This window comes from Peromyscus californicus, unplaced genomic scaffold (assembly GCF_007827085.1).
Source record: "Peromyscus californicus insignis strain IS unplaced genomic scaffold, ASM782708v3 Scaffold_6__1_contigs__length_162567912, whole genome shotgun sequence".
Classification (NCBI taxonomy): Eukaryota; Metazoa; Chordata; class Mammalia; order Rodentia; family Cricetidae; genus Peromyscus; species Peromyscus californicus.
The window spans coordinates 43,146,095-43,171,894 of NW_026294584.1; the positions used below are offsets into that span (position 1 = coordinate 43,146,095).

Genomic DNA, 25,800 nt, shown 5'->3' on the forward strand with positions numbered 1-25,800 from the left:
ACATACATATACACCAGGCATGCACATGATATACATACATATACACCAGGCATGCACATGATACACATACATACAGAAACAAAAGAAAATAAGCAAAGCTGACAAGAGAAAAAGAAGACCGTTAGTTCAAGCTGTGCCGTAAATCCAGGCAGGTAGTGAGTCTTCTGAGTCGGTGGTGTCTCCTTCAACTTGCTCACATCATTCAAGTGTCCTGTTTGCGGGCTTCATTGCTCAGTCTTGCCTTTAACGTTTTAGTTCTAGAGGGTCAGAAGTGATGTCCCTTCTTTCATCCTGACCTTAGTAATTTGAGTTCTTCCTTTTAAAGTCATTTTATTTTTAATTTATTTGTGTGTTTGTGTGCGCGTGCGCGCGCACCTATCCCTAGGGTCAAAAGAGGGAATCAGAGCCCTGGAGTTGGAGTTATAGATGGCATGGGCCACCATGTGGGTGCTGGGAATCAAACCCGGGTCCTCTGGAAGAGCAACAGCTCCTGTTTTGTCTTGGTTTGGACCCCAGCCATGCCCCTTCTTGAGCTCTTTTGCTTGGTAAGTCTGGCTAGAGGGTTCTTATTTTTATTGATCACTTCAAGGAGCCAAGTTTTGGTGTGGATTCCTCTTTCTTCCTTCATTCCCCTTCCTTCTTTGTGCCAGGAATAAAACGCTGGGCCTTCCTTATACATCCAGTCGAGTAAGCGGCCACAGAGCCACAACCACAGCCTTGACGGCACTTTATATGTATTTATTTCAGTGCTGGGACTGAACGCCGGGCTGCACATTTCTTGGCAAATACTGTAACACTGAGCTACATCTCCAGCTTCATCTATAATTTTAGAAATGTCTTCTTGAAGCTTGGTGTGGTGGCATAATCTTCTGAAATCCCAGGACTTGGGAGGTAGAAGCAGTTGGATCTCTGAGTTCAAAGCCAGCCTAGTCTACATAATGAGTTCTGGACTATATAGAACAAAATCTTTTTTGTTGTTTTTGTTTTGCTTATAGCCCAGACTGGCTTTGATAAAACGAACCACCCCCCACCTCAGCTTCCTCAGCACAACCATGTGCTACCATGGCTAGGTACAGTCATCTTATGGCCTTGCCCATCTGTGCATTCTGTGCATTCTAATATGTATACCTTGAAGAACAATAGGCTTTGCCTCAAGACACCACATTCCCTTATTTTTTACATTTGTGTATACGTGTGTGTGTGTGTGTGTGTGTGTGTGTGTGTGTGTGTGTGTGTGTGGTTTGGCATGGCATGTGTATGGAGGTCAGAGGTCAACTTTCAGGAGTTGGTCCCTCTCCTTCCACCATGGATCCCAGGGATTGAACTCAGGTCATCGGGCTCAGGGGTGAGCACCTTTACAGAGTGGTCTGGTTCATAACAGCACCATCCAGTTTCCCCTGATAATTTAATTGGCCTGCTCCTCAGGAACAAGGGCCACACATGACAGGAAGCTATGATGATCTGGTCTAAGGGTGAAGGAACTTCAGTTTTCCACCAGAGGGAAAGGCTGGGGCAGCTTGCAGGCAGGCTTCTTCTTCTCTGTCAACGGGGGTGGGGGTGGGGGCGGCAATGGCTCTTCTCCTTCCCCAGGCACTGGCTTTCTCTGAACTCAGAGTAGAAAGCCTGCTGCTCATGGGGAGGGAGAAGGAACCCCACCACACACACACCCGGATCCACATGGCAGGCAGGGAGAATGTCGCAAAAGGCATTGTGTCCTCACAGAGGAGGGACAGATGCCCTGCAGACAGCACATTCCAGGGTTTGGTGCAAGTGAATTGCTGGCAGGGAAACCTGTTGTTCTGAGCCGCACACCCCTTTCCAGGCCTGAAACACAGACTCACTGGTCCCCTGCATCCCTAGCCACACAGTCCCCTGACCTCAGAGGTCCTCGGCTTGTTAGGGCCTGCCCGCCGCTGCCGCCAGCTCACAGTGAGGTCCTGCTGCCCCCACGCGGTGCAGAGCCCACCTCCCTGAGGCCTGTCCTGCAGTGACTGCTTTCAATCCACGTGTGTTTGCACGGGCACTGTCTGCTCAAACACCCCAAGGCTACCCCGCTCCTGTTCCTTCCTGTTACACTCTTGTGCGCATAAAGATTCTGATTTTCCTAATAAAGATCTTAGTACTTTTACTTAAAATCTGGACTTTAAATTTTTTGTTGTTTTTGAGACAAGGTTTCTCTGTGTAACCCTGGCTGTCCTAGAACTCGCTTTGTAGACCAGGCTGGCATCGAACTCAGAGATCCACTGGTATGCGCCACCACTGCCTGGTGACTTTAAATTGTTTTTAACTTGGTTTCTTGAGACAGTGTCTCACTCTGTAGCCCAAGCAGGCCTGAAATTCACTCAGCCCAGGTTGGTCTAGAACTGGTGGCGATCCTCCTGCCTCTGCCTCCCAAGTGCTGGGGCTACTGGTATGAGTCACTAAGCTTTGACCAAAGCAGGTCTTTAAAGAACTCCTTGTGGCTGGGTGATAAACCCTGTCTTGAACACTCCCCCCCCCCCCCCCCCCCCCCCCCCCCCCGCAACACACACACACACACACACACAACCCCACACTCACGAAAAGACTATAATCAATTCAAGAGCAGCTAGCTTTGGGACACATAACAGGGATTGGCTCCCTGCCCCCTTTTTCTTTTTGAGACAGGCAGACCTTGAATACTTTGTGTGTGTGTGTGTGTGTGTGTGTGTGTGTGTGTGTGTGTGTGTGTGTGGTGTTGTTTTTCAAGATAGGGTTTCTCTGTGTAGTTCTGGTTGTCCTGGAACTTGCTCTGTAACCAGGCTGGCCTTGGACTTAGAGATAAAAGGCGTGTACCACCATGCCTGGCTGTTACTTTTTTTTTTTTTTGGTAATGGTGAGGTCAGAAGACAAACTAGCCAGAGTGGGTTCTCTCGTTCTACTGCGTGGGTCCCAGAGTGGAACTCAGGTCTCAGGCTTGGCAATAGCTGTCTTTACCAGCTGAGTCATTGCTTCAGGCCCGATGTGACACGCGTTTATATGTTATGATGATGTACTATGTATTATTATCCCTGAGTGTATGTATGTACACCATGTGCATGCAGGAGCCCGGAAGTCACAAGAGAGTGCTGGATCCCCTGGAGCTGGAGTTACAGATGGTTGCAGGCTGCCACTCTCTGGGTCCTGGGACTCGAACCAGGGTCCTCTGCAAGGTAAGTGCTTGTAAGCACTGAACCATCTTTCCTGACCCTCATGTGCAGTTAAAGTAAAAACAAGACTCACTCACTCGATCAGATTCCAAAAGCAGAAGGTCCACACACTGCCTTGGTAGACACCAATTTTATTCCGCGACATGGTGAAATACACTTCCCAGAGTCCCTGAAGCAGGGTGGGCACGCGCTCTGTTTTAGGGGATGTGATGGGAGTTCAAGAACACTCCTCACTGGAGCAAGCTCCTTTTCTTCATTTTCCCCTTTATCCAGCAACCTGGAGCTGGAGATGCGACTTCTGGAGCTCTAGCTGCTGTCTTGGAAGTGAAAGCTAGGATGGTAGGATGGTTGGCAGAAAGATAAGAACCTAATGGTCATTTCAGACTTACTGCACTGTCACTGTGATTCAGGGGTCAGGGGCTCTCTAAGGCCTGGCTTAGCTGTCTAGGCCTGGGGACCCACTTGCAGCCCCGGCCACGGTGTTGGCACCCCAGGCTTTTGACAGCAGGTGGTCTAGAGGTTTCAGTTCCCAGCCCTATGGGTCTCCCCACGGAGAGGGCAGCTGGGGCGCAGAGTGCCCGGGGTCACGATCTCGGTCTCCCACAGAGCGCCCTTGAGGGTTTTCCTGCTCCGACCTTGCTCCTGCTCTCGTGCCTTGGTCCTCTGGTTCTGCGGGGCTGGCAGCTTGCAGGCCGAGGTCCTGCGTGCAGAGGGCAGGTGTGGCAGTCACACCACGGGGACAGTCGCTTTCTGCCACCAGTCAGGCTCTCCCTCGCGGAGCGCGGAGCAGGGAGCTGCACGAGCGCCGCGCGCCCCCTGGCGGCCAAGACGAGGAGGGACTCGGTGCCGAGCAGGTGGCCTCAGGGGCCACAGCATCTGCCCCGCGGGACTCTCCAGCCAGGCGGGGCCTGCAGATCCTGTAAGTCACCTCCCTCCCCGCCCAGGGGACAGCCCGGTGGGGCCCCAGAGCCCCCACCCACCCAGCGAACTTCTCATCCCTCTGCCTGCTGCTTCCATATCCCCAAGAGAAGCTGCTCCTGGGCTCTGGGGTTTGCTTTCTATACAGAAAAACCCCTGCAGCAGGCAGAGGCTTCCAGCAGGTGGTAGGAAGCATGCGGGTACTGAGCTTAAGGGCCCCCCCCCCCCACACACACACCCTTCGCACTCTCTCTCTGGGAGAACACTGCATTTTTTCCATGGTATATAACTTTAATTAATTAGATCTTAAAACAAGCACTGTACATTTTTTTCTGCAAAACAACTCTGTTCTGGTAAAACACTTAACAAAACTCCTGGGAAGCAGAGGCAGGCGGATCTCTGTGAGTTCGAGGCCAGCCTGGTCTAACAGAGCAAGCTCCAGGACAGCCAAGGCTACACAGAGAAACCCTGTCTTGAAAAAGAAAGAGCAACAACATAACTTAGTTAGGCACTTTATTTTATACATGAGCGCTTTTGCCTGCATGCATGTATATGCACCATTTGCGCGCCTGGTACAATCGAGTTCAGGAGAAGGCAGCAGACCCTAGGAACTGCAGACACAAATGGCTGTGAGTCACCATTCAGCTGCTGGAACAGAACTCAGGTCCTCTGGAAGAACAGCCAGTACTCTTAATCACTGAACCATCTCTCCAGGCCCCTAAAAAGCTATATGAAAACTATATGCTATATGAAATACACTCTGAATTTAAACATTAACTACCAACATTAAAATGCAAAATAACTCAACTTTTAAGCATTAATTGTATAGCAAAAATGAGTACTATTTAACTAATAGTACCCTATTGAGTTAAATAAAACCCTAATCTAATCTTTAAAAGAAAACAGTGTAACCCTAAGCCGGAGATGGTAGTGCATGCCTTTAATGCCAGCACTCAGGAGGCAGAGGCAGGTGGATCTCTAAGGGTTGGAGGCCAGCCTGGGCTACAGAGCAAATTCCAAGACAGCCAGAGCCATACAGAGAAACCCTTGTCTCACACAACCAAAACCAAAACCAACAAAACATAACCCTAACCCTTTGAGGGGTGGGGGATGCACTCCTCAAAGTTGGGTTTTTGTTTGTTTTTTGAGACAGGGTTTCACTGTGTAGCCCTGGCTGTCCTGGAACTCACTCTGTAGCTCAGGCTGGCCTTGAACTCAAGAGATTTGTTTGCCTCTGCCTCCAAAGTGCTGGGATTAAGTGTGTGTTACCACCACCTGCAACAGAAAGTTTTAATATACTTATGGAGATGGCATTCTATATTTCTGCTCTAGAGAGTGGATTCCCAGTCAATTTTTATTTATTGGTACTAAAGCTTGAACCCAGGGCCTCACCTACATAGGCAGGTATTCTACCACTGAGCTACATCTCCTGCCCCTACAGTTGATTTTTCATTTTCTGTCTCTACTAAAGACCTCAGAAACACCAGAGACATTGCCAGTGGGGGAAATGGGATGTGTTGGGGCTGAGGTCCTGACTCTCAGAGCTGGACCAAGCTTATGGAGCTGATACCTGGGCAGGTCAGCCATGATGTATCTGGCTGGGTCCTGAATGGCAGGAGGTTCCAGTGGGTGCTGGGCCACAGACTCTACACTTGAAACAGCATGAGCTCAACAGGCTCACAAAGCCTGAAGCCCTAGGATCCAGCATGGCACCACTGTCTCTCTCAGTTATGGCCGGCAAGATGGGAGGCCTGGTCTACTCACTGGGGTGCTCACAATGGAATCTCAGCGAGCAGAGCTTTCTGTATCCAGGGCTCAATCTCCCTAATGCTGAAGTCCTTTAATATATCATGGTGACCCTCAATCATAAATTATTTCATCTATACTTAACCACTGTAATTTTGCTACTATTAGGAATCATAATGTAAATATCTGTGTTTTCCCATGGTCTTAGGTGACCCCCTAAGGGGTCACAACCCACAGGGTGAGAAGAGAAGGCATTATGGCAAGGCATGTTTTCCTGATGCTATCAGCACAGAACTCTTTTGAAATCTGCAGAAGGGTTTCTTGGTTTATTTTTGCTTTGCTTTGTTGAGACAGGGTCTCACTATGCCTCCTAGCTGGCCCTGGAACTCTTTATGTACAGCAGGATGGCTTTGGGCTGAGATCCACCTGCTTCTTCCTACTGAATGAATTGGATCATTGAAGGTATGTACCACCATGCCTGGTCCAGAAGGGCATCTTTAAAAAGCATCTTTCTGCTTTAATCCCAGCACTCAGGAGACAGAGGCAGAGAGACAAGAGCTCTGTGAGTTCGGGGCCAACCTGGTCTACAGAGCTAGTTCCAGGATAGACAAAGCTGTTAAACAGAGAAACCCTGTCTCAAAAACAGAAACAAAACAACAATAAAATCCCCATCATTCCACCTTTTCAAACACATGCCCATGGTGGTCTTCATCCACAAAAACAGAGGCCAGGCTGCCTGCAGGAGCTGGGGCTGTCTGCCCTATGCTGGCTAGCCAAGGTGACAAGGTCCTACAAGGACCACACTCCATCTGCCACCTAGCATTCTCTCCTGATTTATGACAATAGGGTTCTCCAAGTGCAGATCTGTCCCTGCCACTTTTCATGGCCTCACACAAGGTTTTGGGAGCCACATCCTGAGCCCCAGTGAGTACTTAGGAACCAGGAAATGCCATTGTTTAAAACTATTCATCACCACAAACAGCCTGAACTAGGGGGAACACTCCTTTGAGGTAAATCCAAAGGGTCAGATAACCTTTCCCTTCCCAGAGGTTACAGCTCTGGGGATCAGGCCTCAGCCACAATGACTGTCTTCATCAAGGTGACTGTTTGGCGGCTCTGGGAATTGTCCGGGTCCTAAGCCTTTTCTCCCTTCTCTGGTGGGAAGGTCACCCCAAGATCCAATTGTCACAGCAACTCAACCACTGGCGTCTGTTGGCCCTCAGTCGGTGAGAGAAATTGGTAAGTGCAACTTCTGGGCCCACAGCTTTCTCGAAGCCCATGCTTCAGAACCCCCACATCCCGTCTCCTGGAAAAGGGGCAGTGCCTTAGGCAAGCAATGACAAGCTATTGCCACCCAGGGGGCAGTTCAGGGTGTGAGGGATGTTGACAGATCACCAGGTGGGGAGGACAGTGGACTTCTCCTGGGGCTGTGACCCATATTTCCCTGTTCAAAAATGGGCCCTGTGAACTCTAAAAGCCTCTTGGGTCTAAATAAACCTGTATTCAAGTCTCGGTTTTCCAAACAGAGGATCCCACAGCAGCCTTTCTGAATATTGGTGCTATGGTAATTGCTTCAGTTTGCATGGAGTTCTGTCAGTGTCAAGGCACTGGAGACTCTCGTTAATGAAGGGCCTGCGGTGTGCAGGAGCTGGAATTGAGTAGGCCAGCTCCTAAGAGGACTAGAACTCAACAGCTCCAGCTTCCAGTCCTTTGGGTAAGGGTTCAGTGAGGATTGCGTATGTTTCAGAGCACTGGAGGGTGCCCTTCCCTATTTAAGGAGCGCTGTGTCTGCCCTCCCCCCATGCCAATTCTGACAGGCAGATATGAAGGTGGGTTCCTGGAGCCAGTATCCCTATGCCCAGGAAACAAAATATCACAACAGACGCGGTGAGGAAACCCGTCTCAGGTCTTCTGGTTACTCAGTGGGGTCAGAAGACTGGACAGCACTGCCACCTGGTGTCCGGCTGGGGTAGCGTTAGGTTCCCCAGCCGGGGAGAGGTAGCACTGGGCACACACACAGCGGCAGGCTCCCGTCCAGACACTCATCAAGTTCAGACTAACTTCACGTCCTCATCAGGACGTCCTCATCCAGGATACAGGTGCTTAGGCGCACACAGGGCAGTGAGGCCCTCCAGGGCACAGGGCTGGCACGAGATGGCTCTGTTGGGAGGGCTCTGATGCACACACCTCAGCCAGCTGTCTGGGGGCGGGGTCTTTTGGTTATTCCTGCCTGAGGGTGACACACTCCCTTACTGATTTCTGTCCTCTCTCTTGTTGGATATGTGTGGGCAGCTATTGATCGAGTTCAGCCATTTGCCAAGGTATATACACATTTTATTTAAAAAAGTTTACAGTTTTCATTATACACAACTATTAAGAGGTTATAGGAGGCATTTGTCCAGGTGACAGACATGCCCACTAGATCATCACAATGCAAGGAAGGTGGAAGGAAGGAGCCAGGGCAGGGGGGGAGAGCGGTAAAAAGCTTCGATTTCAATTAAGGGCTGCTGAGTCCCTTTATCTCTTCAAGTATCACACAATGTGTACCAAATACAATCAGTAATTCAAGGCCATTTCTTCCCACGCCCACAGCCAAGTAACTGCTACCCCAAGAGCCATGGCCATCCTCGGGTGAGTGGAAAGCTGCACCCCACGACCCCAAAGGGCCTTCACTCCATCCAGTCCCTAAAGAGCTGGCCAAGGGGTTCGGTGGCCAAAGGAAGATGAACATGGATTCACAAGTCCAAAGAAATGCAGTCCTTTGTGCCCAATCAGAAACAAGTCGGTTTTTCACTCAGCAAGGCTATGACCCAATCAGAAGTGAAGAAAACAAAGTAAAACCCTTTGCTAACTTGTAAATTGCTTCACTTTCCTGAGTCACTAAAACAGAGGGGCCACATATCATTAAAATCCAATACCAGTTTTCAGAAACCTGACCTAGAGAGACTAGACTGGCAGAGGATCTGTCATGATTCTTAGCCACCCCAAAAGGTGGCCTAGAAAATGCAAGTATCAGGTCAAGGCCAACTAGAACTTCGGGGAGCCCTTTCCAGGACACATTTCCTCTGAGAAGACGCACTCCTCAGGAGCCTAGATCAGCCGTTGGCAATTAGAACAGCGCTTGAAGTGGACAGAAACATTAGTGCTGGAGAGATGTGGCAACTTCTGAGAACTCTCTCGTTAGTAGGAAATGCTGGTTGAAGCTGCACAGTACTCTCGAGGAAGGTGGAGACTGCTGACAAGAAATGTCAAGTGCCAGGGTCTATGTTGGCAACCACAGAACACAGCCCACTGGCCCAGTGCTGGGCTCTGGGGGCAGAGGGACGCGGCAGGTGTGGGCTGCCAGGCAGCAGCCACTTTGCTTGTCGGTGTTTGGCAAGAACTCCAGTCATCTGAATGGCTTGCACTGGTAAACCACACGGTAGGCCCTCAAAATGGTTAGTACAAGGGGTGGGCAAATGCCAGCAACAGCCCGGACCTACTGCTCCCCCTCCAAGGCAAGGAGTCCTCAGCCTCCAAAGGAGCTCAGCACCCCCTTGGGAGTCAGGAGGGACGCCCACAGCCAACTAGAGAGGGTTTCGGTGCCCAAACAGCAGAGCTCACCTATTTACTATGGAGACCTGGAGCCCTCAGAGTCACAGCCAGGCTTTATTTCTGGTCCTTTGCACCTATGGATATGGTATGGTCATCTAGTCCTACCTCACCAAGGAGTAAGGAAGGGCCAGAAAGATTGCGAAGTCAACTTCCTAGCAGAGTCAAGGCCCAGAGAGCAGCAACGTGCACAGAACCAGACCTGGCTCCAGGAAGTTGAGGGTAGAGTGATTTGGGGGGCAGTCATGACCTGTCAGTACTGCAGTGATTCACTATTCACCCGGATGGACCTTCTGCCCTGCGGCCTCAAGCCCTAGGCTCCACATGGGCATTCTGCACGGTCAGCTGTGTACTGCTGTTGCTCTGCATGGGAGGGAGTGATGTGTCTTCAATGCAGCAAGGTGGATTCTGGGGAGGGTCGGAGCAGCAGCTGCTTACACCCATTCCCTAAACTTGACTCTGTGATGCTTTGTTTGATTTTTGTTTTGTTTTGTATTTCTTTCAACAAGATTGAACACAATTATCAGGATCTTTTTTTTGAAAGGTAATTAGAATACTATTTTTATACAGTATTGAAAAAATACAATTTTTTATTGTTTGAACTCAATCACCACCCAGCACTTCAAGCCTACCCTAAGTAGCACCTACAGAAAAGGTCAGAGCATGAGCAAACTGCTAGTCCTCAGGGGAAGCAATGTGGAGGCACCAGCAGACCCTCCTTCCCCCCGACAGAAGACAGCATGCCAGGTAAGCACGGCCGCATTACACGACACAGCGATTCACAACTGCTGAAGCCACCTTCCAACAGGCAGGGTGCCCAAGGGGGCAGCGCAGTGAACTGACCACAGCCCCCCCACAGAACTGCAGTTTCCCCAAAGAAAACCTTTTGCTTCATGCCCGTAATTAACATAAAATAAGTAAATTATTTGTCTTTTTATTTAGGAAAATAATCATGCTAAAAGTTGTACTTTATATAGATTTTCAAAGGAAAAACTGATTGTGCTTTCTGAATTAAAAAAGAGAGGTGTCTCCCAACCTCACCGACTTAAACCCTGTGGAATACAGCACTTCTACATTAGAAACACATGGAAAGAAAAGTTAGTCCAGTGGGACATTCAAATGTCTTCAGAAGGTCTTAGGATTGGCTACTCCTACTGCTCAGGTTTCCACACAAAGAATACAGAGCTGCTGTGTAAACTGTCTTCAAATCCCTTCCAGAGCCAGATGGAAGCGGCTGGGCACTCTGGGTGGCAGTCAGCCGAGCAGACACCGAGGCGGCGGTGGCAGTGGCAGGCCAGGCTTCCAGCTGTCTGACTTGCTGTGAGAGCAGAGGGAGAAAGTGTCCTCCCTCCCACAACCGGCCTGCGTCTGGTTCACACCTTCTCCCTAGCCAGTCACAGAAGAAAGTGTTTCTTCCCCACCTCAACAACTTGTTTCAATTATTACCCATCTTAAATTGAGGATGTTTTGGGTCTCATATACCCACACTTCCCTCTCCCATAAGCGGTCGGCAACTGGGTGCTGCCAGAGAGAAAAAAAACAAAACTAAGACTGGAGTTCAAAGGATCGCTCGCACAGGGCCGAGTCTTCCTCCACCTGATGGTCCAACTGAGTGCCTCGTCCAGGGAGGAGACTGTCTCCTCGTAGGTAAAATTCAATCTGTAACCTGTCTAAGTTCAATTCACACAAATAAAAAATAAAAAGGAACAAAAGAAAAGAAAAACACCAAACAAAAACTGCTTCCAGTTTTTGCTGCTCAGCCCAGGGCGTGGTCTCCAACGGGCCCAGAGCTGGGGGCAGATCTAACTGCATCTCCCACTTCTCTCCTCCAGTCCTGTTCTCTCAAAAAAATGTTCTGGATGACGAGCTGTACCCCAAGAAAAAGATTTATGTTCAGAAACACTTATGTTCAGAAAAGTTCTTCAGAGCAAAACCAATGTGGCTGCAGGTCTGGTAGCACAGAGGACAGGAATCTACCTAGAAAAAATGCTCTTAAATCTGAGTCAAAAAAAAAAAAAAAGTCTCACTTCTCATCCACCTCCCTGTCTCCCACTGCTCCTCAGAAAGGGCCACGGAGGACGTGGAGCAGCTGCTGTGTACGTGGCTAGCTTCACACGCTCCCAAAGCTTGCCTCTTCCTCAACCTTTCCTTCCAACTCTCGAAATGCACTGTTCTATCTTCATCCAAGAGCTGGTAGATTTGGTTTTTTTCTTTGGAACCATCACTAAAAAGAAGCAACCTTTTCCTGTTAGTTTTACTCATGTTGACCTATCCGAGCGGCAATTTCTTGACAGTTCAGTAGCACACAGGCTGACTTGGCCAAATGGACTTATGAATGCATGCATTCAGACCGCATATTGCTACCAAAATGGAATGTGGGAATATGCTATGCACCTCAGGTTGAGAAATGACCAAGAAATCAAGATCTAAAGGGTGATATATAATATATATATATCAATGCTATTATTCATAAAAACCTTGTTTAGTAATAAAAAAAATTGCTTTGTTTAAATATGAATATTATAGTCTGCTTCTCATGGTTAGGAAATAATAGTCTTTCTGAAAAGCAGATGCTTTTCTACTACAACTCCATGTCCTGGGCCTCATCTTCCGAAAAGTCAGACATAGAACTCTCCGAAGAGCTGTCTCCAGTGCCCTCTTCCTGCTCCTTCAGGGCCTCCTCCGTTGCATACTTCTGGATGTACTCTGCACAGGGAAGGGGAGGGAAGAAAACACAGAGTGAGTTCAGTGACCCCCAAGGTACAAACTCCCTGCTCTACCAGGGTAAGGGTTGTTATGAGGACTAAAAGCCAAGGGGGATTCCAAAGGGAGGTGACTAGTGTGGGGTGAAGTGGGCAAGCCCCACTTTTGACTTTCCATGTTATAAAGCGATGACTTTCCCAGGTAGAACAGGACTAGTGATGACTCCACAGAGGTTATCAGGACACCCATCCTCCTGACCTGCAGCTTCGTAATTACAGCCAGCTCAGGTCTGCTACTGCAGACTCTCGAGATGCTGACCGCTGGGGTTTGGAAGCAGACAGTAATCATGGTCTCAGTGCGCTCATTAGGAACAAGCTGCTCTGTGGAGGCTGAGGGCAGCTGAGTAGTTCTGCCATGCATGATTCTCGTCAAGATCCATGCTTCAAGAGCCTATGCCAATGTGCTGGCTGAAAACGAATTTAAGATGTGCTGAATAGAGAAAAAAGTTGTTCCTAAAAGCACACTCTGTTGCTAGGAGGTGGTGGCACACGCCTTTAATCCCAGCACTCAGGAGGCAGAGGCAGGTGGATCTCTGTGAGTTCCAGGTCAGCCTGGTCTACAGAGAGAGTTCAGGACAGCCAGGCTACACAGAAAAACTCTGTCTTGAAAAAACAAAAACAAAATACACTGAGTAAACTCCCTACACATATAAGGAAGGGCGGCTTGTGGGAAACCTATCAGGACACAAGCTGGACACACACGGTCCCTCATGTCCTCAGGCTGTCTTTTTCTATGGAGCTGTAGGAGCTGCTATCAGGAGGTAGACAGAAGCCCCCACGGGCCTGCCAGAGCTGGAAACAACAGCGCAGAGGCCAGGCAGGAACTCTCTTTCCTGTCCCCCACTTCAGTCTGTACTGTGACAGAGTGTGGCCCAGGGCGGCGCGGAACCTACTATGTACCAGACTGGCTTAAATTGTCTGAGTGCCGGGGGGTGGAGGCAGCGCACGCCTTTAGTCCCAACATTTGGAGACAAAGGCAGGCAGATCTCTGTGAGTTTGAGGCCACCCTGGTCTACAGAGTGAGTTCCGGCACAGCCAAGGCTACACAGAAAAACCTTGTCAAAAAACCTTGTTTGAAAAATCAAACCAAACCAAACCAAACCAAAAAGTACCACAAATATTTTTTGGAATAAGAAAAATGTTGAGGGGCTGGAGAGATGGCTCAGAGGTTAAGAGCACTGGCTGCTCTTCCAGGTCCTGAGTTCAATTCCTAGCAACCATATGGTGGCTCACAACCATCTGTAATGAGATCTGGTGCCCTCTTCTGGCCTGCAGGCATACATGCAGGCAGGACACTATATACATAATAAATAAATAAATCTTTTTAAAAAAAAAAAAAAAGAAAAATGTTGAATTATATACATGTGGGAGCACACAGGTGTTCAAAGCAGCCAGGTGTAGTAGCCTAATGTTAGAGTTGCAGGTGGTTGTGAGGCACTTATGTGGTGCTGGGAATTGAACTTGGGTTTTCTGAAAGAGCACCAAGTGCTGCTAACCACGGAGCCATTTCTCCAGCCCAGAGATTTTATTTCTGATTCATGGCTGGCTATTCTACTTTCCCTTCATAGAAGTTGCTACATCTGTTGCACCATCCTTAAGATATTCAAAGAAACAAGTATCTATGAAGCATTTACCAAGACAGGCTTTTCAGAAGGCAAAGAAACTAAGAACAATGTCACTGACGGGGAGAGTACCACAGACACAGAGGCAGGGGCTGCACCATGACAGGAACTGGATGAAGGCTCAGGGAAGCAGCTACAGCCACTTATGCCCCTACGATGTCAACTCTGCACAGGACAGTCCATTAAATCTTAGTGTCACCAAAATTGTGTGGCTGGGCTATGAAAATTCAACACTAACTTTTCTTTCCTTTTTCTTTTTGAGACAGGGTTTCTCTCTGTAGCCCTGGCTGCCCTGGAACTTTCTCTGTAGACCAGGCTGGCCTTGAACTCGGAGATCCATCTGTCTCTGCCTCCCAAGTGCTGGGATTAAAGGTGTGTGCCAGCTTGCCCAGCATAAATATATAAGCCAGCTATGCCCCAAGCTGGCCTTAAAAAAAAAAAAAAAAAGGCAACAAGACCAAAACTGAGGAAAATGAGGCAGAATGTGAGAGGCCTTGGTGAGTACACATAAATCAAGAAATTCTGTTTTTCTATGGCAGTGGTTCTCAACCTGTGGGTCACTACTCTCACAGGGGTTAAATATTAGATATCCTGCACAGCAGATATTTACATTACAATTCCTAACAGTAGTAAAATTACAGTTATAAGCAGCAATGAAAATAATTTTGTGGTCAGGGGTCAGCACACTGTGAGGAGCTGTACTGAAGGGCTACAGCTTTAGGAAGGGAGAGAACCACCGTTCTATAGGTTAGTTTCTCATGACTAACAGAGGGCGTGAATACACTCCAGTTCCTGAGACTCCTCCAACAAGACAGTCACAGAAAGAAGCAATCAGGAGGAAGAAAAAGAGGTAGATTACCCACCACTGAGATCCCTGGCCGGATGGTGCTTTGTGTGTGCATACCTGCATCTGCGTGGAGGCCAGAGGCTGATGTCAGGCCTCTTTTTTTTATTGTTCACTTTTTTCGAGGCATGGTCTCTTACTGACCTTGGCTAGGCCAGTCGGTGAGCTCCACAGAGCCTCCTGTGGCTCTGCTTATGCTATCTAGGCAAGTACCTGAATGATTGAGCTCTCTCCAGGGCACTAGCAAAGGTGTTTTTTGTTGTTTTTTTGAGACAGGGTCTCTCTATGCAGCCCTGGCTGTCCTCTAACTCAAGAGATCTGCTTGCCTTTGAAAGCCTCCTGAGGGATCAAGGAGTGGGCCACCACATCAGGTTTTACTAGCAAAGGTTTTGAGCAGGGAAGCCACTATCTTTACACAACGCCAAGGGAACCCATTTCCACCGGCCGCGCTTAGTTTTCAACCTTGTTTTTACACCTGCTTTTTTTTTTTTTTTTTTTTTAAGATTTACTCTTTTATTTTTAATCATTTGGATATGGGTATGTCTGTGTGTCTGCCATACGTGTGGGGGGTACCTGAGGAGGCTGGAGACATTGGATATTTTGGAGCTAAAGTTCCAGGCAGTTGTGATCTGTTGGACATTGGTACTGGGAATTGAAATCAGACCCTGTGTGGTGGGTTGAATTAGAATGTTCTCCACAGGCTCATTTCTGTGAATTTTTGGTCCCGAGTTACTGAAACTGGGCAGGACTAGAAGGTGTGGCCTTGCTGGAGGAGTGTGTCACTGGAGTGGGCTTGGAGGTTTCAGAAGCCCACGGCAGGGCCAGTTTTGCTCTCCCTCTGCCTCCAAGTTATAGTTCAAATGTGAGCTCTCAGCTACTGTCCCAGCACCACGTCTGCCTGCTGTCCGCCACACTCCCCACCATGATGACAATGGACAAATCTTCCCAAACCGTTAACAAGTCCCCAGTCAAATGCTTCCTTTACAAGTTGCTTTGGTCACGACGTCTCCTCACAGCAATAGAACCATGACACTCTGGAAGAGTGATTCATGCTCTTAGTCATTGAGCCATCATCTCTCCAGGTCCTACACCTACATTCTTTTTTTTTTTTTTCTTTCTTTTTTTTCTGTTTTTCGAGACAGGGTTTCTCTGTGTAATTTTGGTGCCTGTCGTGGATCTTGCTCTGTAGACCAGGCTGGCCTCGAACTCATAGAGAACCGCCTGACCCTGCCTCCCGAGTGCTGGGATGAAAGGTGTATGCCACTGCCGCCCGGCCCTATCCCTGCATTCTTAAAACAGCATCAGCTAGATCTAAACACTAACACCTAGGGGAGAAAAGTTATGGACTTCTCTGTAATGCAAGTACACCATGCTGTGACTGCCACTGTAGTGTCCCAAGACACCCTGGGAGAAGGGTCAGGCCTAGACATACCCACTTTGAGTCCATCTACCTGGAGAGTGACCTGAAGTCATGAACAAGCAGCTCAGGGGAGACAGGGAGCTTTGGGGGGAGGAGTCTAAGCAAAAGTTGGTCATAAGAGAATGGCTACATTCAGAGAATGGAATGAGAGATGGTTCAGAAAGGAAGTGTCAAAACTGTATCGAGGCCCAGGAAGACGGACCTGAGAAGGGTCCACAGACTCAGAAGTCAGGCCACAGCTTTGGTAGAGAAGGGAAGCAAGGATGAGCCGGAAATGACACATGGAGGCTTGTTCCTAAGAGGGTCCATGGGAGCAGACAAGGACTTTGGAAATGGGTGATCCTAGTAGTGAGGGGAACAAGGGTAAAGCTGGTGAGGAGATAAGTTTGAGAAATAAGGCAAGGCACCTCTTATTTCCTGAAGGGCAAAGGGAAAACGGGGGAGGCAGCATACTAAAGAACACTAGAAAGCAGGGCTGAGCTCAGGCCTAACTGCCACAACTGCCTCAGATGTCAAGAACGGCAGACTGACCCACAGCATGGACACCATAGAAAGGTGGAGTTGTCCCTGAAACAGAGGTAGCTCCTTCAGATGGACACAAGCCTGGATCCTTTTGTAACTAGGACCAGCGCAGACCTGCACTACAGTCAGGACGGTACTACATTGCTGAGGCATAATGAACATAAGGACTACAGAAGTATTTTCTTGCCGGGCGGTGGTGGCGCACGTCTTTAATCCCAGCACTCGGGAGGCAGAGCCAGGCGGATCTCTGTGAGTTCGAGGCCAGCCTGGGCTACCAAATGAGTTCCATGAAAGGCGCAAAGCTACACAGAGAAACCCTGTCTCGAAAAACCAAAAAAAAAAAAAAAAAAAAAATTTTCTTTACTACAAAACCTATGTTTTACAGACACTGGCAAGTAAGGGCTAGGCCAAAATTTTAGCATAGTTCCCTATCAAGATTCTCTCTGGTTGAAACTGCATTTTTCTTGGAATACATGGTTGTTTGGCTATGTAAGTTACTGTGCTGTATATTAAATTAGGTCTGAAATTTTCAAAGTACTTGAGACCTAAGAAAATAAATTACAGGCCATTTCTACTTTATTTAAACAAAAATACTCAACAATACTCCATGGAGACTTGGGGAAGACCAGGAAACAGATTATTTAACACACGCCTTGCACAGCTAAAGGGGACGGCCCATGTATTTGAGCTCCCCTAACATACTGCCATTGTTGGCAAATGGACTGGACACATTGAGGATTCTGATGCTCTGCATTCTGTGCAGATGAGCACATCACTACCTACGAGGAGGGCACTCCAGCACCTGCCGTTTGTGCAGAAAGAACAGACACACTGTCACACTTCAAGTTCTTCTCCATTCATGTTACTGCTTATGCGTCTACACTTTTTACTAGGCAAGTCCTTGATACAGATAAAGGGAAAGAGGCAAGCCAGAGGCTGTGGGTAGAGTGCAACCAGAGCACACTGAAGAGGAGAAGGGCGAAAGCTGATGAAACTCATGAGTTTTAGATGTTCTTTTACAACCGTATTCCTTTTAACCCAACTCCAGCATCAGTATGCAAGTGGTCCTAAGTGTGGGAAAGCAGGATTCTAGCCCCTAAGAGAGGACCAATGGGGTCATGTCAGTCACATGGCGTCTGTGTAGTGCACAGCAATCTCTTTTTAGACTAGAGAAAAACTATGAGGAACTGAGTAATTTTTTTTTTCCAAGACAGGGTTTCTCTGCGTAGCCCTGGTTGGCCTTGAACTCTCAGAGATTCGCTGGCCTCTGCCTCCTGAGTGCTGGGATTAAAGGCGTGCACCACCACCGCCCGGCAGGAACTAAGTAATTTAAGGCAGCTTTAAATGGCCAACTAAAAGTATATGCCATCTTACCTTTAATTTTCTGCTTGTATTCTTCTGGTCGGTGGAGGTACATGGCTGCAGCATCACCATTGAGAGGATCTATGGGGTTAGGATAGGCCAACAACTGGGGCAGGAAGGACTCAAATATATTGGTAAGATCTGAAAAAACAAACAAACACTTCATTCATGGCAACATGCAATTTCACCTAATTAACTGGAGTTCAGTAGTCACGAATGCTCACTTAAAAATTTATTTTTATTTATGTGCCTCATGTTCACACAGGTGCCCATGAAGGCCAGGGGTTGCTGGGTACCACAGTTAGGTTCACTACAAGAGCAGTAAGCATTTTAAAATTTATTCTTCCTGTCTTTCACATCATGTTTTCTGATCCCACCACCCAGCTCCCACTCCCTTAAATTAGCCCCTGTAATCTCCCCTCAAAAGTAAAATAAAATTTAAGATTTAAGAAAAAAGGGGGGGGGGAATCTCATCATGGAAGCTGCAGTGTGACACAGTGAGTCACTCAGTAAACCCCTTTATCCATACATCTTTTTTTTTTTTTTTTTTTTTTTAAAGATTTATTTATTTATTATGTATACAGAGAAGGGCACCAGATCTCATTACAGATGGTTGTGAGCCACCATGTGGTTGCTGGGAATTGAACTCAGGACCTCTGGAAGAGCAGTCGGTGCTCTTAACCTCTGAGCCATCTCTCCAGCCCCTATCCATACATCTTTACATGCAGACGTTCACTGCAAAGAATCACTGGTTTGGTTCAAGGACCCTGGTCTCTGCTACGCCACTGAAACTGGATCCTCACTGGGACTCTATTTGGACATCCCGTTGTTGCCCTGTGTAGCCCTGGGTCCACAGGACCACCCCCCAAACCTGTGCTCCAGCAGATCACAAATGGGGTGGATCAACACATAACCCTGGTTCTAGACCTAGGTAGTTGCAGGGTGGTCAGCCCGCCAGCTCTCTCATGTCTTCACCACCAGGGTGAGCTCTCCAGAATTGCCCTGGCCAGTTCTCCACCTCAGGGTGGTTTCTCCCACACCTCCACCGTCAGGGCCAGCTCTACTGTGTGGCCCAATGGAGGTGTAGGGCCGCTCTCCCGAGAAGTACTCTTGACTACAGAGTTACCTCTCCACTCCAACACCGTCCACCTCCCATCTTGCTCACCTGCTTAACCTACCTACCATGGGGATGATTTTCCACAAAGGTGTGTTCCACAATAACAATCTTAACATCAATTACATTTTTAAAATTTAAACTTAAGGAACCAGATTAGGATATAAAGAATATTATTCTCTTTGAAGGGCAATTTTCCCAGCCTTTCCCCACCCCCATTTTCCCATTGATAGGAGTTTGAATCCAGGGCCTTGTGTTAGACTAGTATGAGCACAGCCCACTTTTCTCAATTCCAAGTCACTCTATTTCCCAAACTGAGACCCTAGAGACAAACACACATCATTTCCTGAAAATTACATCCCAATAATCTATTCCACCCCAAGTTACTGTCGTTTTTTACTTCTGAAAAGACTGCATTACTGCGTGCACATGTGCAACTGTGAGGGCGCATGCGCCATGCTGTGAACACTGAAGTCAGACGACTCTGTGGGGCTGGTTCTCTCCTCCACCTTTACACAGGTTCTGGGCATTAACTCAGGGATGCACGGCAAGCAGCTCACTCACACTATGCCATCTCACCAGCCCAAAGTGAGTTAATTTCCTTTCAAAAATTCATTTTTGTTTTATGGATGTGGGTGTTTTGCCTGAATGTACTTCAGTGCACCACAAGTGTGCACTGCCCACAGCTGACAGAAGAGAGCATCAGATCCCCTGGAACTGGAGTTTCAGACAGTTATTAGTCACTGTAAGAGGGGTGCTGGGAATTGAACCTGGGTCCCCTAGAAAAGCAGCCATTGTTCTTAACCACTGAGCTATTTCTCCAGCCCCATGAGTAATTCCTTAAAATAGCCATGTTTCACCATTTTCAAAACCTTCTACTGTATCATTATTGTTGCTGTTTGTGATTCGGGATCTCCCTTAGCTTAGGCTGGCCACAAACTTGACATGTACCAGAGGATGCCCTTTTATTCCTGCTTCACCTTACAGGTCCCAGGATCACAGGCAATGTCAGCATTCATTCAGGAGAGTAAGGCAGGAGAACTGCCACGAGGCTGAAGCCTTACCCGAGGCTACCCAGTGAATTCCAGGCCAATCTGGCCTATTTACTGAAATCTTACTTTGGAGGGGAAAAAAAGAATGGAAAATTCTTTTTTATAGGACTTGACATAAAATAGTCTGTTCCCCAAATCCCTTGACAAGATCTCACTAAGTAGCTCAGCTGGCCTTGAATTCATAATTGTACTGAGTGCTGGGATTGTAAGAATGGGTAGTAACTTCTACTGGATATAGATATAATCAAGTTCTTCAATTATTCAAAATAAGGATAGAAATCTAGCCCGGCATGGTGGCACATGCCTTTAGTCCCAGCACTTGGGAGGCAGGAGCAGAAGCTGGCAGATCTCTGAGTTTGAGGCCGGCCTGCCTGGTCTACAGAGCAAGTTCCAGGATAGCCAGGGCTGCTACGCATAGAAACCCTGTCTCAGAAAAAAGAAAAGAAAAGAAAAAAGTGAAAGAAACCTATACAAACCACTTATAATCATAAATAACCACAAGACAGATAAGCAACCTACTGCTAATATTAACTCTTGTCTTACTGGTATACCCACATGATATCAGTTACCCCGTGCTCTACAAAGGAAGAAGCCTTGAAAACCTGGGTACAGCACAGCCCACACTTCCCAACTTCAGAGATGATGTGATTTCCGTCCACAGGGCCTCTGCTGTCAACAGCGAGCTGCAGACCCCATGCCTCCACTCCTCGTCCTGCTCCAACCACCCTGCATAGAAATACTCCTGTCTCTGGAGGAACACTGAAGTAACAAAACTTTACTCCTTGTTCTCACTGGATCTGGTCTATTTTCACAATGACTGTCTACGCTGTTACTAGTGGATGCTTTCCAAGCCTCCCTACCTGAGGTCTGTGCTCCCCATGGAATCTAGGAGGATATGGAAATATTTCTGGTCATCAAAACAGGGTGGGATGCTATTGACACCTACCGGGTAAGGGCCAAGGATGCTATTAAAGTGTTACAATGCACAGGACGCACTCACAACAAAGGACTGTCTGGATGAAATGACAGTTATGGCAAGGTTGAAAAAAAAAAAAACTGTTAGATGATTGGAGTGAATACTTTAGATCTTACGGCCAACAAACGTGGTCTTTTTCAGTATAGCTCTGTCAACCTGGCACCAAGTAGCCAAAGATAAACACCACAAATGGGCGTGACTATGCTCCAGTAGAGCTTTATATACAAACGGCCCAACTCCACTCTAGAAAAGCCTCCACAAAGCAAGGGATGTAGTGCAGTGGTAGAGGGCTTACTTAGCATGCCCAAGGCCCTAGGTTCATTCCAACACCATACAAACAAAGAGAGGGGGTGGGGGAAAAGAAAATCTTTCGGACTGTAGGTTTTCCTGCTCACTTCCTGGAATACTGTAGAGTTGTGCTTTTCAACAGAACATTCTACAGAGATAAAAATGTCCTATCTCTGTACTGTCCAAAACATCTGCCACAAATCACATGTGTCTGCTCAAGATACGGTGAGTGTAAATCAGGAAATAAGCTTTTCGTTTTATTCAAGCCTAATTTTAAACACTCATATGTGGGCAGTAGATCCTGTACCAGATCTCTGGACAGCTTGCTTGGTCTGCTCTCACACCGAGTAGCTCTATCCAGAAGGTGAAGACACGCTTCAGAAGTTTCCACCTGGGCTTTTAAAAGGCTCTCTTTACAACAGTCCCATGGAACCAAATTAGAGTAAAGTGCCACACACCAGAACCTAAGTGCTAAAATTTTAACCAAGAAGGAAAAACAAAACACGTTCCCCTAAGACTTCATAGTTTTAAAAATCTAGGCTGGGTATGATGATGCACGCCTTTAATCCTAGCACTAGGGAAGCAGAGGCAGGGGGATCTCTGAGTTTGAGGCCAGCCTGGTCTACAGAATTCTAGAACAGCTAGAGCTATTATACAGAGAAACCCTGTCTCTAAAAATCAAAATAAATAAATAGTTGTACAAACCATAATGCCAGAGCAGGAGGGCTAGCAATGGTCACAGCTAACATCAGTGGTAGATGAATACATGGCACTGGCCTCAAACTCTTGATCCTCCTTCCTTGAATCCCCCAGCTGCTGGGATTATAGGTGTGACCCACCACACTTGGTTTGGCCAGACACACTTTGAGCTTAGGTGATTAATTCACTACAACCAATGAGGTGGTTACCACTATCAAGTCCACTTCACAAATAAAGAAACTGAGGCACACAGATTATATATAACTTGCCCAAGAGGCTGGATGCCCACCTTGCTGCCTCTGTCAATGGATGAAACATACTGCCTCGCTTTCATGATGAGGCAAGTTCTCCATGTCTGCAGCAAAACTGCACAGTGCTCAGGGGAGCTATGCAAGCCTAGAGACAGGCTTGCCTCTCTCCAAAGTGTCCCTTTCTCACAAGTGCAAGGACAGCAGAATGGGCTTTAACACAGACTGTCCAGGCTGCCTCTGCAGTACTTCACAGTGGCAATGTGCTTATTTTCAAGTCCCTCGGCCTAGGAAATAGCTCATGCTGCTCACTGCCACGTTTTATGACAGGGGCTGCTGAAAGGATTCCTGTTGAATGTTCCCACCGAACAACAACAAAACCCTTTAAAACTAAAATCTAGGTTTTGTTCTCTTTGATGTTCAGAAGGGTTTTGGGGCTAGAGAAATACTGCAGACCACCTCTTACAGACCCAGGGCTTGCCTGTGTCCCGGGGAGAGATCTCATAAACTTTCCCATTACTTTCAAGTTTCCTCAAGCTACCAATAAGCTTTGTCAATGTGTTTGCCCCAAACAAACAAAAGAACCCTTAATTATTGGTTCTCCCTTCCTGTGTTAACACACTTCTGATCCATGTTACAGATGTGCTGAGTCACACCTGTAAAACAGAAAAGCAACAGAGGAAAAGTCCACATTAGCTTTGAGTGGAGATGATATACCTTTTGGGCACGAGGAGCTTCTGGCTCTGGCCACTAGGAAGCAGTGGGAGCTTCCTCAAATGGCCAGCCGTGACAACTGGGTAAAGCAGTATGCTCTGCACGTGAAGATGTGCAGATTCTTCATTCAAGGTAAGACCTGAGGCTTGGGATAGAACTCAGTAACAGAGCACTTGGAAGGTGTTGGGCACCAAAACAAACAAACAAAAAAAACCCCAAAACCAAAGGCGCTGACAGAGAAAACCCAAACTACAAACTAAGAAAAATTCACAATGAACTCTGTTTTGTTGGTTTTTTTTAGGACAGGGTCTCACTCTGTAGCCCAGTCTGGCTCTAATTCTTGGTGATTGTTGGATTATGACAACATCCTTTCTCACAATGAATTTCTTTTCCTAGAATATTTTTGAAGTATTAGGTAAAAAAAATCTTAGAGGCTTCTGCATCCATGTGCTGTAAGCCTGTGTTTACAAACAGTCAGGAATACCAGTCTAAGCACTGCTTGTCCCCAAAGTCCAAGCAGGGCTGTGTGTGTGGGTTTTTGGCTCAATCCCAAACATCTGGGTGTGGCAATCAAGAGGCTTCAGTTGAAGACCCTCTCTTTAGCCTTTTTCCTAAGTCAGGCTCTCCCTACTTAGCCCTGGCTGGCCTGGAACTCACAGAAAACTGCTGTCTCTGCCTCCAGGGTCCCAGAGATTAAAGGTGTGTACCACCATGCCTGTCCTGACCCTTTCTCACCACTTTTCCCGGAAAACTATGTGGCCACTACCTTCTCCAGGCAAGACCATGGGTCTATTTTAGAGGCATTAAGGGGCTGCCTCAGGAGGGTAAGCAGAAGCAACTATCACCAAATGCACTGTGGACATCTCGCTTTGCAAAATCCATCAGGCTGCACCACCTCCATCAATAGGGATATTTGTTCCTCAATAATGAACAATGGACTAGAGCCTCAAGTCTAATCTCAGGCCCCCACTAACTTGCTCATTGATCTTCTAAGTCTCTCCTCTCCGCACCTCAACTTCTTCACCTGTAAAAAGAGAAGTATAATACTGCTGTTCTTTATCAGGACGTTTTACACAGCACTAAAATAACTATAAAACACATTTCAAACTAAGCCTAAAATATGAATACAAATGTGACATCTCATCAGAGTGGAAATGCCAGCTACCTGTATCTCTTCAGGAGTGTTATGTTCAAATGAATCATGCAGTTCACCAGTTCTTAAAGCACAGTGACAGTGAGGTGGCTCACAACTTAAAAGGAGGACCCACAGGAGAGGAATTCTATGGCTAAGGTTTTTTTCTTGGTTGCTTATGAGCCAGTGTCCATTGTTTGTTTTTTCTTTCTTCCTTCCTCTATTTCAACACTAAAACAGAAAAGTATAGTCAATTTCTTGGGTTAAAATCCTGTGGACAGGACAAATGGTGGTGGTGCATGCCTTTGATCTCAGCACTTTTGAGGCAGAGGCAGGCGGATCTCTGAGTTTAAGGTCAGCCTGGTGGTCTACAAAGAGAGTTCCAGGACAGCCAGAACTGTTACACAGAGAAACCCTGTCTCGAAAAACAAACCAACAAAATAAATCCTGTGGATATCTAGGAATGACACTTTGTCTCACTTAAACCACAATTAGCAATCATTTCAGGGACTTTTACTTGCAAATTCTTTGCTTTTTCAGATTCAGTGCAGAAAACACCACCACTGCGCACTACCGTGAGCATCAGGTGTTAACTATTAAGGCGGGGCTGGGGGGGCTCAGTCAGTAGAGTGTTTGCCTCCAGGCCCAAGACCAGAGTCTGAATTCTCAGAAGCATGGGAAAGCCCTGGACACAGAGGCAAGCAGATTCCTGGAGTGTGTCAGCCAACTATCTTCGGTATTTGGTGATATTGTACACTATTAAGAAGAGAAACTCGCCGGGCGGTGGTGGCGCACGCCTTTAATCCCAGCACTCGGGAGGCAGAGCCAGGCGGATCTCTGTGAGTTCGAGGCCAGCCTGGGCTACCAAGTGAGTTCCAGGAAAGGCGCAAAGCTACACAGAGAAACCCTGTCTCGAAAAAACCAAAAAAAAAAAAAAAAAAAGAAGAAGAGAAACTCAGCCGAGCGGTGGTGGCACACGCCTTTGATCCGAGCACCCAGCGGATCTCTGTGAGTTCCAGGCCAGAACTAGTTCAAGGCCAGGCACCAAAACTACACAGAAAAACCTTGTCTCAAAAAAGCAAACAACAACAACAAACAAAAAAAAAAAACCCCAACAAAACAAAAACAACAACAGAAACAAAAAAACCAACCCCCCCCCCAAAAAAAGAGAAACTCTGCCTCAAATGGTACAAGGTGTCTAAGGAACACCACCCAAGGTTGTTCTCTGACCTCCAGATGCATGTGCACACCTCAGCCAGCCATACCTCCATTCTCAAGAGCCACCTCGCTCACCCGCCTTTTGTCCTTGGACTGCCCATCCTCTGGCTGCACAGGCTACCCTAGGTTTCCCTTTTATCCACCCACTTCCTCTAAAGAATTAGCCTTGTAGACTCGCTCTGGGAGCCCACTGTCTTATAATATTAAAGCAATAGAGCTAGAGAGATGGCTCAAAGTTTAAGAGCACTGGCTGTTCTTCCAGAGATCCTGAGTTCAATTCCCAGCAAACACATGGTGGCTCATGACCATCTATAGTGAGATCTGGTGCCCTCTTCTGGAATAAAGGTGTACACGCAGATAGAGCACTCACATCCATAAATCTTTAAAAAAATATTAAGCCAAGCA

General features: G+C 47.4%; 1 protein-coding gene and 1 long non-coding RNA gene across 6 annotated transcripts in view; one reads left to right on the top strand and one right to left on the bottom strand.

Annotated features, from left to right (window-relative positions):
- The first annotated feature begins 4,379 nt into the window (after positions 1-4,379).
- Positions 4,380-10,464, top strand: LOC128098358 (uncharacterized). The gene is made up of 2 exons (XR_008214220.1): positions 4,380-7,567; positions 7,724-10,464. It is a non-coding gene; the product is annotated as an uncharacterized LOC128098358 (long non-coding RNA).
- The window catches only part of Ube2h (ubiquitin conjugating enzyme E2 H), a 105,385-nt gene continuing 87,728 nt past the window's right edge, over positions 8,144-25,800 (bottom strand). For all 5 annotated transcript variants that reach the window (XM_052719365.1, XM_052719366.1, XM_052719362.1 and 2 more), the window contains 2 exons: positions 17,967-18,095; positions 8,144-12,128 (listed from right to left, as the gene is read on the bottom strand). In XM_052719365.1, coding sequence (XP_052575325.1) covers positions 12,004-12,128; positions 17,967-18,095 — 254 coding nt within the window. In that variant the 3' untranslated portion in view covers positions 8,144-12,003. The remainder of the gene's footprint in view (positions 12,129-17,966; positions 18,096-25,800) is intronic.